General features: G+C 39.6%; 1 protein-coding gene across 1 annotated transcript in view; it reads right to left on the bottom strand.

Moving 5' to 3' along the window:
• Positions 1–189: 189 nt before the first annotated feature.
• lifra (LIF receptor subunit alpha a) overlaps positions 190–13,307 on the bottom strand; it is a 19,050-nt gene continuing 5,932 nt past the window's right edge. Inside the window, exons 2-18 of the mRNA XM_035657799.1 lie at positions 11,822–12,026; positions 11,450–11,586; positions 10,799–10,952; positions 10,270–10,545; positions 9,924–10,050; positions 9,011–9,138; positions 7,867–8,009; positions 7,459–7,612; positions 6,807–6,871; positions 6,215–6,449; positions 5,738–5,923; positions 5,358–5,459; positions 5,088–5,234; positions 4,709–4,846; positions 4,431–4,524; positions 4,266–4,332; positions 190–4,137 (exon numbers count right to left, since the gene is read on the bottom strand). Coding sequence (XP_035513692.1) covers positions 3,448–4,137; positions 4,266–4,332; positions 4,431–4,524; positions 4,709–4,846; positions 5,088–5,234; positions 5,358–5,459; positions 5,738–5,923; positions 6,215–6,449; positions 6,807–6,871; positions 7,459–7,612; positions 7,867–8,009; positions 9,011–9,138; positions 9,924–10,050; positions 10,270–10,545; positions 10,799–10,952; positions 11,450–11,586; positions 11,822–11,921 — 2,943 coding nt within the window. The 5' untranslated portion in view covers positions 11,922–12,026 and the 3' untranslated portion in view covers positions 190–3,447. The remainder of the gene's footprint in view (positions 4,138–4,265; positions 4,333–4,430; positions 4,525–4,708; positions 4,847–5,087; positions 5,235–5,357; positions 5,460–5,737; positions 5,924–6,214; positions 6,450–6,806; positions 6,872–7,458; positions 7,613–7,866; positions 8,010–9,010; positions 9,139–9,923; positions 10,051–10,269; positions 10,546–10,798; positions 10,953–11,449; positions 11,587–11,821; positions 12,027–13,307) is intronic.

Here is a 13,307-nt window from a genome sequence, read left to right as displayed (position 1 = left end):
CAGGGACGTCTGTATTTTTAGCGACACTTGACTGCAGTCAGCCTTCTCTGGTTGGGGAACGAAAGAACAGGATTGCTTTAAAACTTTTGGTTAGAAAAATTAACGTGGTGTTGCGTAAATTGATGACAGCAACAGATGGTTATTTAAATTTCTGAAAAGTGGAAAACGGAACACAGGCAAACTGACAAGTGCCAGACAAAGAGCTTTATTGCCTTTAAACAAGTAGCATTTCAATTTCTGTTATTAGTGTTAACATTTATTCACTCAGAAGCACTTCACTGTCTCTTTTCATTCAATCAATCAATAGTAAAATATTCTGCAAAATATCATACATTTTTCAGAAACAAAAGCCTTTTTCAGGTGCATAATACTTCAGTCCTGTTGCCATGCACAACATTAGTCAGTGTTAGAGTTTTAAAGCCATAGGGTAACATAAACATGGTGTTAAAAGGATTTACGAGCCACTGTTGTGTACAATTAGTTTATACAGCATGCATTGATTTCGTAAAAACATCTAGGGCCAGAGATGAAGATGTGTAAGGCAGCAAGTGTACCCTTCTGTATAAACCACAACATTGTAATGTTCTACAGAGTAAATATAGGCTCCAATTAAAAATACGGATGGACAAGGGGAAAAAAGGTATGGATTGAAAGGAAAATTGCATGTCAGCATTTGCCATGTATGAGCGCATGTTGAGTACTCTGGCTCTACTTACAATGTGTCTGGCAAAGCGAAACTGCCGTGATAAGATAGGAATGCAAAGCAGGCTAAACTATTATAAGAAGACAGGATCACAATTCTAATTCAGTTTACATGGTTTTCAGACACATTTAAAAATGATTCCCGGTGTTTAAACACACAACAAATGTACAGTGTGATGCCTCTATATTTCATAGGACTCTATATATCTGGTGTCATCAACACAAACATCTGCCTTTATTCTCTCAAGAAAGCTGGTTAGTCAGCATTAACTCTGCCTGTTGTAGTATAGGGAATATAATTTACAATGTAAAACAACATACAATTTTATATTGTAAGAAGGGAACAAATTAAAAAAAATGACAATTATGTACAGTTAGTTGTATAAAGCAAAGATTTAGAGGAAAAATAAAAAGGTGCCCTTTTGTTGATCCAAATCAACATAAAAGCATGTAACACATAGCGTTCATAGGTTAGTCTCCAAAGTCCTGCTTGTTTGAGGAAGCAGGCTTCAAAGGAAAACAATCTGCAGCCATGTTTAAATACTCAAAACTATACCCACCCTTTACCACTGTCTTGAAGTGATCACTGATCTCACGCAATAAATCTGACTGGTTCACTGTTTACTCAGATCGACTGGTGCAAGTGTAGCTTTTGAAAAATTACTTATCGACTTAAAATTCAGATCAGTGTTACAAGACAAAGAGAAAGATCGGATACAATTTGCTCAGTAGTCAAAGAGGACTGCCTGCCTGTTATCAGCTCATCAGTGAAGCCATTGATTATAGTTAATCTAAGTCATCATTCATGTCACAGTAGTTTTACTTAAAGCTTGTTGGCTGGAGGCACTGAGAAACAATAGGCCACAGGCTGCCACACAAGCGAGCCAGGGCCTGACTGTACAATAAAATAAACATCCTGGATAATATTTGCATAATGATGCTTTTGGGAAACCTAACCAACGGTGGGTCCTCAACACCCACTCTGTACACGAGTGTGGAGCAAATGTATGAGGACTGTGTACTTGGGTGATTAGTGGCCTCTGTTTGACACCTTTATGGTGATGCCAAAGTGTTGTCAAGCAACCAATACTAACAAGGTCACTTCCTCACATTTTTGTCAACAAAAGCTAAATTGATGGCATTTCTGGAAATTCTCTAGAATTCCCAACAAATGCTTTTCCGTTGGTCCCAGTTTCCGATCACAAAATTTACAAGGAGGCTTAAGGAAACATTTGCAATGAAAAGATAAGTAGCAAATGGACATCAAATGTATTATCAGCCATCTCTCTGGACATGAAATTAAAGCAACCCAAGAAAAATAATTCTTCACATGCATACAAATATACTGAGATGGCTGATAGTAACAGCATGGCAATTATGATGCAACCAAAGTTTAAGAATTTCAGCACGTACTAAAACGGATTAAAACATCCTTTGTATACTGCGGTCAGTGCCAGTGAAATTTGTATATCCAATACATTTCTGATCAGTTCTAAACGGCATTACTGTAAAATATTCTTTTTCATAATACATAACCATTAGGAGGAAGGCAATGTGTGAAAGGTGATGTGGAACTGGAAGCATTACATTTACCATGAAAATCTCCTAATTACCCATCCAAGTTAGTTCTCATAAGATGTTCCATCCAGTTAAAGATACAAAAACATTACATCATAAAAAGGACACTGGCCCGACTGTGAAATGCGTTTAACAAAAAAAAAAATTAAAAAATTAAGACCAAACAAAAACATGCATCAGTAACATAATAGTGTCTTTGTTAATTAAATTACATCAGTTTGTATTCATGTTCTAGCTTATATCAGTGTATATCCACTGGGCTCATCAGCCACACAATTCCAGACCATAATAGAAAGCACCATTCTTGTAACTGTAAAATAATGACTGTTCTCGTTCATAAGTGAATTTTTCAATTAACATCTCACTGACAAGTAATTTGTGAAAAATAGATCATGTCTGTAATGATAGGAGCTATCTTGGTATTGATCCAGGAGAGTGCCCTCTTTACATACCTTTCAAATCATTTTTTATAGCCAAACACCTTTTTTACATTAAGTAGATCATCAGCACAAGACATGGACACTAATGAGAGAGAGGTCTTCTTCTTACGTAGCTACCTTCTATTGAAACTGTTCTTCTGTAGTGATCTTCCAAAAATGTCCTTAATCTCTGAAGTGTGCAGTCATTTGGTTTGAAACTGTCTTCCTTTCCGTTTTCTTCTGTAGTGTAGTAAAGTTCACGTCACAATAAAGTAAAAACATCTGAAATGCAAGCTAAAAACTGGATATACTCAACTGAAACACAGGATATGCCATTGCTAAATGCCCATCATAGGGAATCACAGAAAAGGCAGTGAGGGGAAGTAACAGCCACCAGGTTTCCAGGGGGTGCAATAAATATTGTGGAAGTATAAAGAAATCTGAGACTTGTTGTCAGAATAGAAATGTTTTTTGACATATAAATATACAGATTTTGATATTTTTGATATTTGCATGAGCAAATTAACTATATACATAGGTCTGTAAGTTTGGAATAACAACCATAAATAGCATAATTAACCTGCTGTCTAAGTGCAACTGTAAGAAAGTAGTGCTACTTTAGAGGGGATATTTACCTACACCATGTGGGCAAGGCATGTCTGATGCATGACACTGTCAACAGTAATGAATCTGAACGTTGTATTTTGATCCCCCTGGCCTGGCGGCTAGTAGTGTGAGTGAGATAATATCACGGTTTTGTGGATGACAGCAGGTTGGTGAACCAGGTGGCTGCCGATGATGACAGCTGTCGTTTCTCCTCCCCGTATTCCTCTCCATCAGGGAGGAGGAACTGTGTAGAAGCAACAGAGGTGGGGGATCCAAGAGAGGGTGCCAGGCCGCCACTTTCCCCGGCATCCACGTCAAAATTCCAGGAGCTCTGGGGTTTGTAGCCCCCGCCACTGGCAACCTGGGGCTCTAGGAAAGGCTCGGGTGAAGCCGGGCGCGTGTCATCACTTTGGGATCTTGGTTGCATCTGGGGCCTGTAACCCCCTCCTCCACCCTCACAGCAAGCAAACTGATCAGCTTGGGGTTGGTGGCCATCAGAGGAGCCCTGTGGGTCCAGCTGGAAGACCAAAGAAGACCCTGAGGTCTGAATCCCTGTGTACGTCACATCGGTGCGTGCTGAATCCAAAGATGATGAAGAAGACGTAGAGGAGTCTGGGTAACGTGGTCTTATGGGCCGCTCGTCTACCACTTGGTTGTAGTAGCGTAGTGACGTTGGCTCGTCCGTGTCGACTGGCTCGTCTCCCATCCCCCGCCCTTCTTCATCCTCGTCTTCTTCAGGAATGACGACGAGCAATTCTTTACTGGAATCCCACTCGGGCTTTCCTACAATATGGACCATACTGTGGGGAGATGGCTTCATATCCAACGGCTCCTGTAAGAAAGAGTAATTAAACACTTTACTGAGTCAGCTTGAAATGGTCAATTGTAAGTTCTATATACAGAATTACCACACAATGGGTTTAGTCATGAGGGTAAAATTGCATAAGGCTGATACTGTACCTGTGTCCTGGACCAATCACCAGGAAGCTTGGGCTCAGGTATGTCTGGATAGAACGCCTTTTTCACCCTGGTCACAATGCAAAACGACACATACATTATCATCAAAAGCCTGAACAAATTCAAATAACTGAACACACAAACATGATGGGAGCATAACAGTCTCACCATTTCCTTTTCTTGTAGCAAATAAACGTGACAATGATGAGGAATAAGGCTGTGATTCCCAGTGAAGCCAAGATTTCCAGGATCAGCCAATCAGCTATCAGGACAAAACAGTAAAAATATTAGAGATATCAGAAACTTAAAGCAAGATGATTATTTGTCATACTTTTGGGTATAAAGCAATGTGTAAACTTAACTCAAGTGTGGTTAACTGTAAGCATTTGGGTGTAAAAGAGCATCTCTTTTAGCCTCATTTGAAAGTACAGAAAACATTCACATACTGTATGGCTCCATCATTATGGTGGCAGTGGCGCCTGTGTCCTCGCCCGCTGAGGTGTATGCCTTGACAGTAAATTTATAGGAACCCTCAGAGAAACCTTTTACTGTGTAGTTCCTGGCTCCTTGGTCTGACAAATTGGCTGTTCAAAGGATGGGACAAAGAAAACAAAAAGGGAGAGAGGCACAGGAAAGAAAGAAAAGAAGGAGAAAGAGAGAGGGGTGGGAGAGGGAGGGAGCAAAAGGGAAGAAAGTGAGTGAGTTTTACAGAATACAAAATGCACTTTCTACAACATTGAGAGGAATTAACATTAAATATGCATGTTTATTTATTTTTCAAGCACTGTAGACAGTACAGGTGGCATTTCACATCATGACATTTACCTAGAAGTGTGAGCTGGGAGCCATTACTGATGTAAACATTGTAGCCCTGGAGGAAGCCTCTTCTTTTGACCAGCGGGATCTCTCCCCAGGTGAGGAGAATATTAGAGTCCTGTTGACTGGCTGACAATGATACAGAACCGGAAGGAACTATAGAAGCAGCAACAAAGGGAGGAGAGAGAGAAAAAAAAGAGAAGGGTGGGAGGCATAAGAGAATGAGAACAAATCTTTTTCTATAAAGGATCAACTATTTATATGCAGTGCTATCCTTACCCAGCTCCTGCACGTATCCCTGCCAGCGCTGCTGCAGCTCTGGGGCCTCTGAGGAGCAGCTGTAGAGGGAAAAGGTGTACCTCACACCTGGCTGGAAGTTGGCTGATGGAAAAGAAAACGATTATTATGATTACACAGTATAATTTCAGGTTTGACAGCCCCCTGCTGGCAGACACTAGAGATTAAAGTTCTGTTTGAGTATGTGAGAAGGGGAAAATCCTGTACTAAACACTGACAGCCAAGAACAGCAGGGGGACAAAGAAAGTGGAGTTTTTAGCCAGTAATGACTGCAGAAATACACACAGTACATGTGAAAAATGCCGAAACCAAGCACAGCCTTAGTTGATGTATTTTTAAAGGAGACATCAAGGCTGGCATACCTGACTCAACGGTGACATTAGTGTTTCCAGCAGCCACCTTGATCCACTCCACAGGGCAGTCCCACTTGCAGGAGGCCTCATGCCATTCTACCACATAACCACAGGTGGCGTTGACATCTTCCCACCAGAACAGAGGAAAACCACTGTTCGTATAAACTGCCCTGGACACAACGAGGGGTTCCACATCTGGAAAGAAGAAAATATGTATACAGCAATTTCGAAACCACATGTCTTTATTTTCTCCGTTCCTAACTTTATGACTGCTGCTTTAGTCTTTCAAGTGTTTCATTACTGTGGAACGACACCACACCAAGAAAAATCATTCAGTTGCCCTCAGTACCTAAGAACTTAACTGACTAAACATATGTCAAACAAAGTTAACCTTGTGGTTGTGCGAATAAACAATTAAATTGCCTTCTTATTTACTTCTTAGATGCTAAAACATCCTAAACACACTCTCGCTCCATTTCCACATACCTGTCAAACGCAGAGGTATAACTACACTTGCGGGTTGAGACTCCCCCGCATTGTTCTCTGCAATGACGGTTGCTTTGATCTTGTTACCGCTGAAGGTAGCAAACTGTGTGAGGTTGATTGGAGATACAGTAGTATCCGGTGAAAAGATTTCTGTGTACTGTTGATTTTCTTCAGGGCTCCAGAAAGTAACTTTATAACCTGTGATGTGACCATGGCTCTGTCTTCGAGTCAGAGGCTGGAAGATGCCAAGTGAAACGAAAAGAAGGGGGAGAAAGAAAGGCAGACAATTTTAAATCACCTTTCTCTTATAATTTCAGATATTCATTATATACTGTTTATTCAACCGGTCAAGATTCATTATGTCAACATGGAGAAAGAGAGTAAGAGGAGGAAGAAAGCCAGAGAGAAAGAATAAAGACTAAAAATAGAAGAATCTTTACAGGCAATGTATGTTTGTCATTTGTTTATGGCTTATATGAACATGGTAATTCTGCGCTCTACGCAGCAAAAATAGCACACTATTTAGTCTATTTTAACTCTAAAACAAACTATATCAAAAAAAACTATATCAAAAACAAAAATTAAAAATTACCTTCCATATGACATGCCCAGTGTTGTCTCTGTTCATCCACATCCACACATCAGGAGCCTCTGGAACTGTCAGAAGACAAAAAAAAAATACAACTGAAAATGAAAACGGCACCAGGGACATTTCTGCTATTTAAAGCAAAGGAATAAAAATCTTTTGAGCCTGAAAGTTCATTATTGATGTTAATTCTTAACACAAGGTCCATTTACTTTCTTACTTACCATATTACCACCTCTACACATGCACGTGACCATATTATAATATTCCATATTTAATGTTACATGAACCATCCCCAAAATTTAGCAAGCTGAGGAAGGCCACAACATGTCGCTGAAAGATCAGGAACATTTCCACCTTGAATGAAGAACTGTTTTTATGTAGATAAACATACCTCAGATGTATAAAGTCAAACAGATGCCAAACATGAACTAGTTCCACTAGTTTTCATTGTTTTGTATACATATATATTTATAGGTTTTGGATTGTTGGTCAAGAAAAACAAGTGATCAAAACATTTTAGACTAAATCCTTAATCGCAAAAAGAAAAACCCACAATACATAATCAGTTATGAATTGTCATTAGTTGGAGCCCTAATTCCCTATCCCACTAAATCTCTGCTAAAATAAAGAGATACTACGAAAAAAAAAACCTTACCATAAGTTTTGGTTTTGAAGAAAAATGGTTTACTCCTGTCCCCCCACTTCCAGAAATTCTGCTGGGCACTGCAGCGGACTTGAACACTGTAATCCTCATCAGGATACAGGTCTAGTAGATCCACCGACCGCAGACCCACACCAGAGAAGGTATGCTGGACACATACATTAGACCTCATTACTGTTTGCTCCATTGTGGGTCATACAAATGGAGAGAGCATGCAGACACCTACTTGCATTTGTTAAAAGTAATGTTGTCGGTCATTAGTATTTTGTAATGAAAACGTAGTAGAAGAACAGAAGTGATATTGTCTGACTGGAATACTGTATATACACAAATGGTTATATAACAAAGTGGCCTTCCCCTGCAACACACACACAAACATTAGCACACACAGAGACAACTCACCGTTGTTTTATAGCCTTGGGAGGTAAGCTCTACCTCGCAGACAAGAGCCAGTGAGGAATAGGTGGTGTACTTCCACTGCCAAAGCACAGTGGCATACCAGGCATGGACGATAGAGCTCACGTTAGCAGGTGCTTCTGGACGCACTGAGAAGAAAGGGTGAAACAACAGTCAGTGAACTAAAGAGAAAAAAACAACTAGTATGGCTGTATTTCATGTCAAGGTTTACTTCTTATTTGGTACAAAAGTGTTTAACAGGACTTTTATTATGATGGCTCACTTCCGGTCATTTCCGGTGACCATAATCTGATACCACTTGATGACGCCGTGACCTGGCTCTCAAACCTTGGTGTGACCGAGCCCACTGACAAACTCACAACAGAGGATTAAAGTGCACAAGAGCCTGCCTTTTCCTTGAGATTCCTGATTAGCGCACCGCTAATGAGGGTTAATGGCTGAAGTTAGTGTATGCCACTTTAAACACAACGCCTGCCAGCTGACTCTACTGGAGCGGCACACTGGAAAGTTAAGGCTGAGCCATGTTGCTCTGCAAAACAAAGCAATGGAGCGAAACGCCTTTCCTCCTGCGACCTGCACAAGCGAACACCGCAAAGCAAATACTTTTTGGGTGTCGGAAATTTTTTTTAGCCTGACTCATAAGATAAGATGTTCCTTTATTGATCCCCCGTAGGAGAAATTCATCAACACAGGCGAACACAACTTTTTTTCTTTAGTTTAGTTTGTTATATTGTATATTGTGTGTTATTTCAGTTTTGCTTTTATTAGATTTTGGTGATAGTCATTTAATTATTAATCAGAGTTTAAAATTAAAAGTTTATTGTATTTTATTAGACTAAATCAATCAATTATTGGTTATCGTTTCCCTTTTTAATGGCGGTACCCTAAGGAACTTAAATAGTAACTTAATAAATTAATATTAATCAATAATATAATTGTAATTATCTTTTATAATTAATAAACTTTTATAGCCAAAGTTAATTGATTGCACCAACGCAGTTCGGTGCCCTTTAAAACCACTGTTGTAACAAACAAATGGTGCCACACTGTGTTTACCATAGCACCTACAAAAGGAAATCATGTGTATCCATCTGTTGATTTAAGGGGAAGTTAAGGGTGTTACACCTACCTCTGTGACTGAGTTCAGCAGAGTCAGTGAGGCTGTACTGGCCGAGAGGATTTTCAGCTACCAGTGTCCAGTTACCCTCCCACTGGTCCACTATACACTTTCTTTCCCCCTGCTTCTGCGGACAGATCCTACAAACAAAACAAAACAGATAAAATACACAGCAGATTCGCAAAGAGTGCAAAAACAACCAAATTAAATTACAATACAATATCATCACTTCAGATGCTCAATCTAAATTACAGATGCAGACACATGCCCAAACACATTTTTAATGTAACTTCTCTTCTAGCCGGCCTTTAGAGAGTTCCTGTAAAAGGTCTGGCAGACAGCCAAGCCACTATCAATGTTATATGGACACACAGATGCAGCAAGTGGTTACTTAGACTAAGTGCTTTATATTTCTTGTCATCCTCTCTCTCTTGGTTGATTTTTTTCTGAAAACAAGATACTTTTTAGAGAAAGACAGGGGAAACAGTCATAAATAATGCAGGGATATGATGTCAAAAGCAAAGTGACATTGTACAGCATCTTGGCATGTCTACGAATGGCTATGAATCTGACCCAAAAAACCATCATTCCATCATTGCCATCATCTGTCCCAGCCAATATGACTGTCTGCAGAGTGTTTCCAATATACTCTGTGCTTTTTCCTATTTCACAGCATTCTGGATCAGCGTCAGACAGAGATACCATTGTGTGATCAAGTAGGCTTTTTTTAATGTGAACCATTAAACAATTGATGTATTGTAGAATCTGTAGCCTGCTTTTTATGAATGAGTGTGTACAGTTAAGCTACCCAACCCGAGCACTACTGTTTCCGACAAAGTATCAGGTTTCAGGTTGGGTTACAGCTCAGGTGAGGTTTAGCTATTCTTAAAGTGATTAATCGCATTTTCGAGTGCAACTGTGGTACCTCTTGTTCAGGGAGTAGAGTGTTCCTCGTTTGCCATACAAGTGGGAGTCCCGTCCTTCATTCCACTGGCACACAGCTGAGGTTAAGTCACGAGTCTCACACACTAAATCACTGGGCAGTGGTGGATCTGGGGTAGGGGACAACGAGAAGAAACTTACTTACTTGCTTCATCATATACATATTTAAATAAAAATTACTTAAACATTATTAAGATTTATTTATAAGGCAAGCTCTGGAATAGTCTATGTAATCGACTCCCTCTTTGCCACCCCAGCCACATTCACCCGTGTTAAGATATAACAATCATTCACACTTCAGTTCTTATCAATCCAGTTATTTGTCTTACATCCAACAAACACCACAGCTCCAGTCAGCTTTGTCTTCGGGTAGTCGTAACAGATGATGTTGGTTCCTGTTCTGACGGATGGTCCCTGATTATACATTGTAGTGGCATAACTTCGCCTACTCAGTCGCGTCGTGTTCATGAATGTGTTGCTGTATTGGATGGTACCAAAGAGCTTCCCCTCTTCCACAATGCAACAGAAGGTGGTGTTGGCCCCCACAGGTACAACCATGTCCTGTGGGTACATCTGGAATTTATCATAGCTGGGGAGATCCTTTCCTGAAAAGAAGGAATGAGGAGTGATATAAATATAAGTTTATATTTAGGTTTAAAGGAAAGTCATTTGTTTGGCTTAGGAGAGACTTCAAATACAACAGGAATTTAGAGGAAGTCTTTACTCCTTCCAAAGAATAAATACATTATGGTCATCCCAAACTGACAGGTCTGGCAAAGCAGTACTTCCGTTCTTGATGTCCTATAATAATAATAATAACAATAATAGGTATATAATAGTAATTATTGCCCCTCTGACCTTGAAGTATCTGAGTGCTGCTCCATTCACTTGTTGTCTGTCCATCTCTTGAGCGGATTTTAATCGACAGCGATGTACACTCCAGAGGTTCAACTGAGGTCCAGTTCCACTGGTGCCGACCACTTACCTGATTCACTGTCACAGACACAGTCTCCTGCAGGTAACACACAGAAAACAGCAAGGGAATGAACCAGGACAACATGAAGCTGGTAGATGTTGGTGATGACAGTCATAGTTCAAGCAGGAAAAGAAACAATTGTATCATCTGCATAACCTAATTAACCTTTCTAGAGCCAACATAGTAACCAAAATTAGCACATTGTAAATTCATCTGTGTCCGTGCATCAAATAATAGTCAATAACAAGAAATGTTATGTCCACCAGAGAGTATAGAAAAGTTTATTTTTCAACTGTAAAATGACCTGCCCAGTTTCATTGTCGCAATTGTTTAAAGAAACAAATTTATGGGAACTTTATCAGTTATTTATCAGTCCTGTAAAGAAAATCAATGTTGACTGATCTGTCATTATCAGTATATATCATAGGTTGGGCTATAGTTCCTTTCACATCAGTGAGTTTAAACAACTTGTAATATAACTGTACATCAAGAAAAGCACGAAAACAAATGAGCAAAAAGAGAAAGGCTCTTACATAGAAGACAGTTTTATTGAATTCAGTTCGTAGAATCATGAGGTCAAAGGTTGTGGCTGTTCCTCCCAGCCAGGATATAGAGAGTTGCTTCGTAGACATGTTGGCTGACAGGCTCACCTGCTCAGGTACAGTAATGTCTAAAAAAAAAAAAAGGATCAGGACAGGATTAAGTGATTTTAAATGGATATAGACATATAGACTTTGAGTTATAGACTCAAAACAACTTTAAATGTGCAAACATGGTTTTAGTATCAGCCCTGCAGAGCCACAGAGGAAACCTTTCCATGTGAACCTGCGTCACTATTAAACATCATATGCACTGAGCTTTGCAGATTATAGTTTTATCAGAATGTTGAATGTTGTAGTTCTTACCATCTTTGGCATGAGTGTGCATAGCCGAGAGGCCCAGGAGAGCAAAAAAGAGCCAGACGTGCCTACAGTTAGGCTTTGAGCTGGAACTGACACAAGGCATGGTGATCAACTGGCCGAGTCCCTGTCTGCAGATCCTAAGGTGGTGGTCCTCTCCACTACAGCAACACCATGCTTCCTGAGAGGTTAGACACAGGCAGAGGGCACCCTGTGAGAAAAAAAGACAGCAGAAGAGAGGAAAGGATAAATGTACCATGAATACAATAGAGATCTGCTAACAAGGTAACACCTAAGTGGAGAGGAAAGGGTAGCTGTTGTGAAACTGAATTTGGAGTCATGCCAACATAATGTCCTTAATAGATAGATAAATAGATAAATAGATAGCTAGATAGATAGATACTTTCTTCATCCCCAAGGGGAAATTCACAGAAAAATCATGGAATATTCTGGCATGCACACTAATTTCATAAAATGTCTCTCGGGATTTGGCTGGTTTGCTCTTCTGGGGAGGAGCTGCAATCCATTACAGGGTTTTGAATTTCTATGTAATAATTCCTTGCCAGCTATGTTTGTTGCAAGAATGCAAGCCAAAGCCAAAAGTAACATTGCGAGGAAAAGCCAAATTTTTATATTGAAACAAGAAAACACATCTCTCTGGCAGCTGCTTTCACACTTGGTTTGGAAAGAAACAAGTCAGAGAATGCTGTTTATATAAAGCTCACCCTTGTTGCTTATTCAGTCTGCCTGCCCTCTTCTCAAATTGTGTAGTTTTTGGATGTTGAAGGCTATCTTACCGCTTATCAACTAACAATGCAACTAGTATTTGTGAATAGCCAGATGGTGATCAGGCAGACAGACAGTAAAGCTGGGGACAAAGAAGGCTGACAGCTGTGGGTCCAGTATGATGAACTCATTGTTGATGCCTTATGTAACGCACTTGGAATTGCCTGTGTTTATTAGATGTTGCACCATGCCTTACACTTTCTAGAACATTTAACTACTACTTTCAGTATCATTTGATTTCAGTATTATTTTAAACCAGATATATTACAGCCAAACATGTGTAAAAAGTGAAAGTACACACTGCTGCCAATCCCCAGAGCAAGAGATAAATTACTGCAGAAATTAACGGTACATTTAAACTGTACCAACAGGACATTTCAGGTAGATGCATGACAGACTCTCAAACACAGTGACATCTATTTAAAAGCAGATGGAAATGATAAAGATAAATATACAACATGGGGGAATTATGTAATCACCAGGATAACCTTTTTTATACTGACTGGAAGGTCACCGTGTATTCATTTCTACTAGGGATGCACCGAAATGAAAATTCTTGGCCGAAAACCAAAAACCGAAACACCGAAAGAAATTATTATGCCAATTATTAGTACCATTGCATTTATGGCTATGACTGTGTACTAACCTCACTAAAATCAAGGCATTGCAATTCAAAGAATAAATCAATTACAAAAGTATGAAAACA

This window comes from Morone saxatilis, unplaced genomic scaffold (genome assembly GCF_004916995.1).
Source record: "Morone saxatilis isolate NCDOM2014 unplaced genomic scaffold, NCSU_SB_2.0 Contig16, whole genome shotgun sequence".
NCBI classification, from domain to species: domain Eukaryota; kingdom Metazoa; phylum Chordata; class Actinopteri; family Moronidae; genus Morone; species Morone saxatilis.
This window is presented reverse-complemented; position numbering and strand designations above follow the sequence as displayed.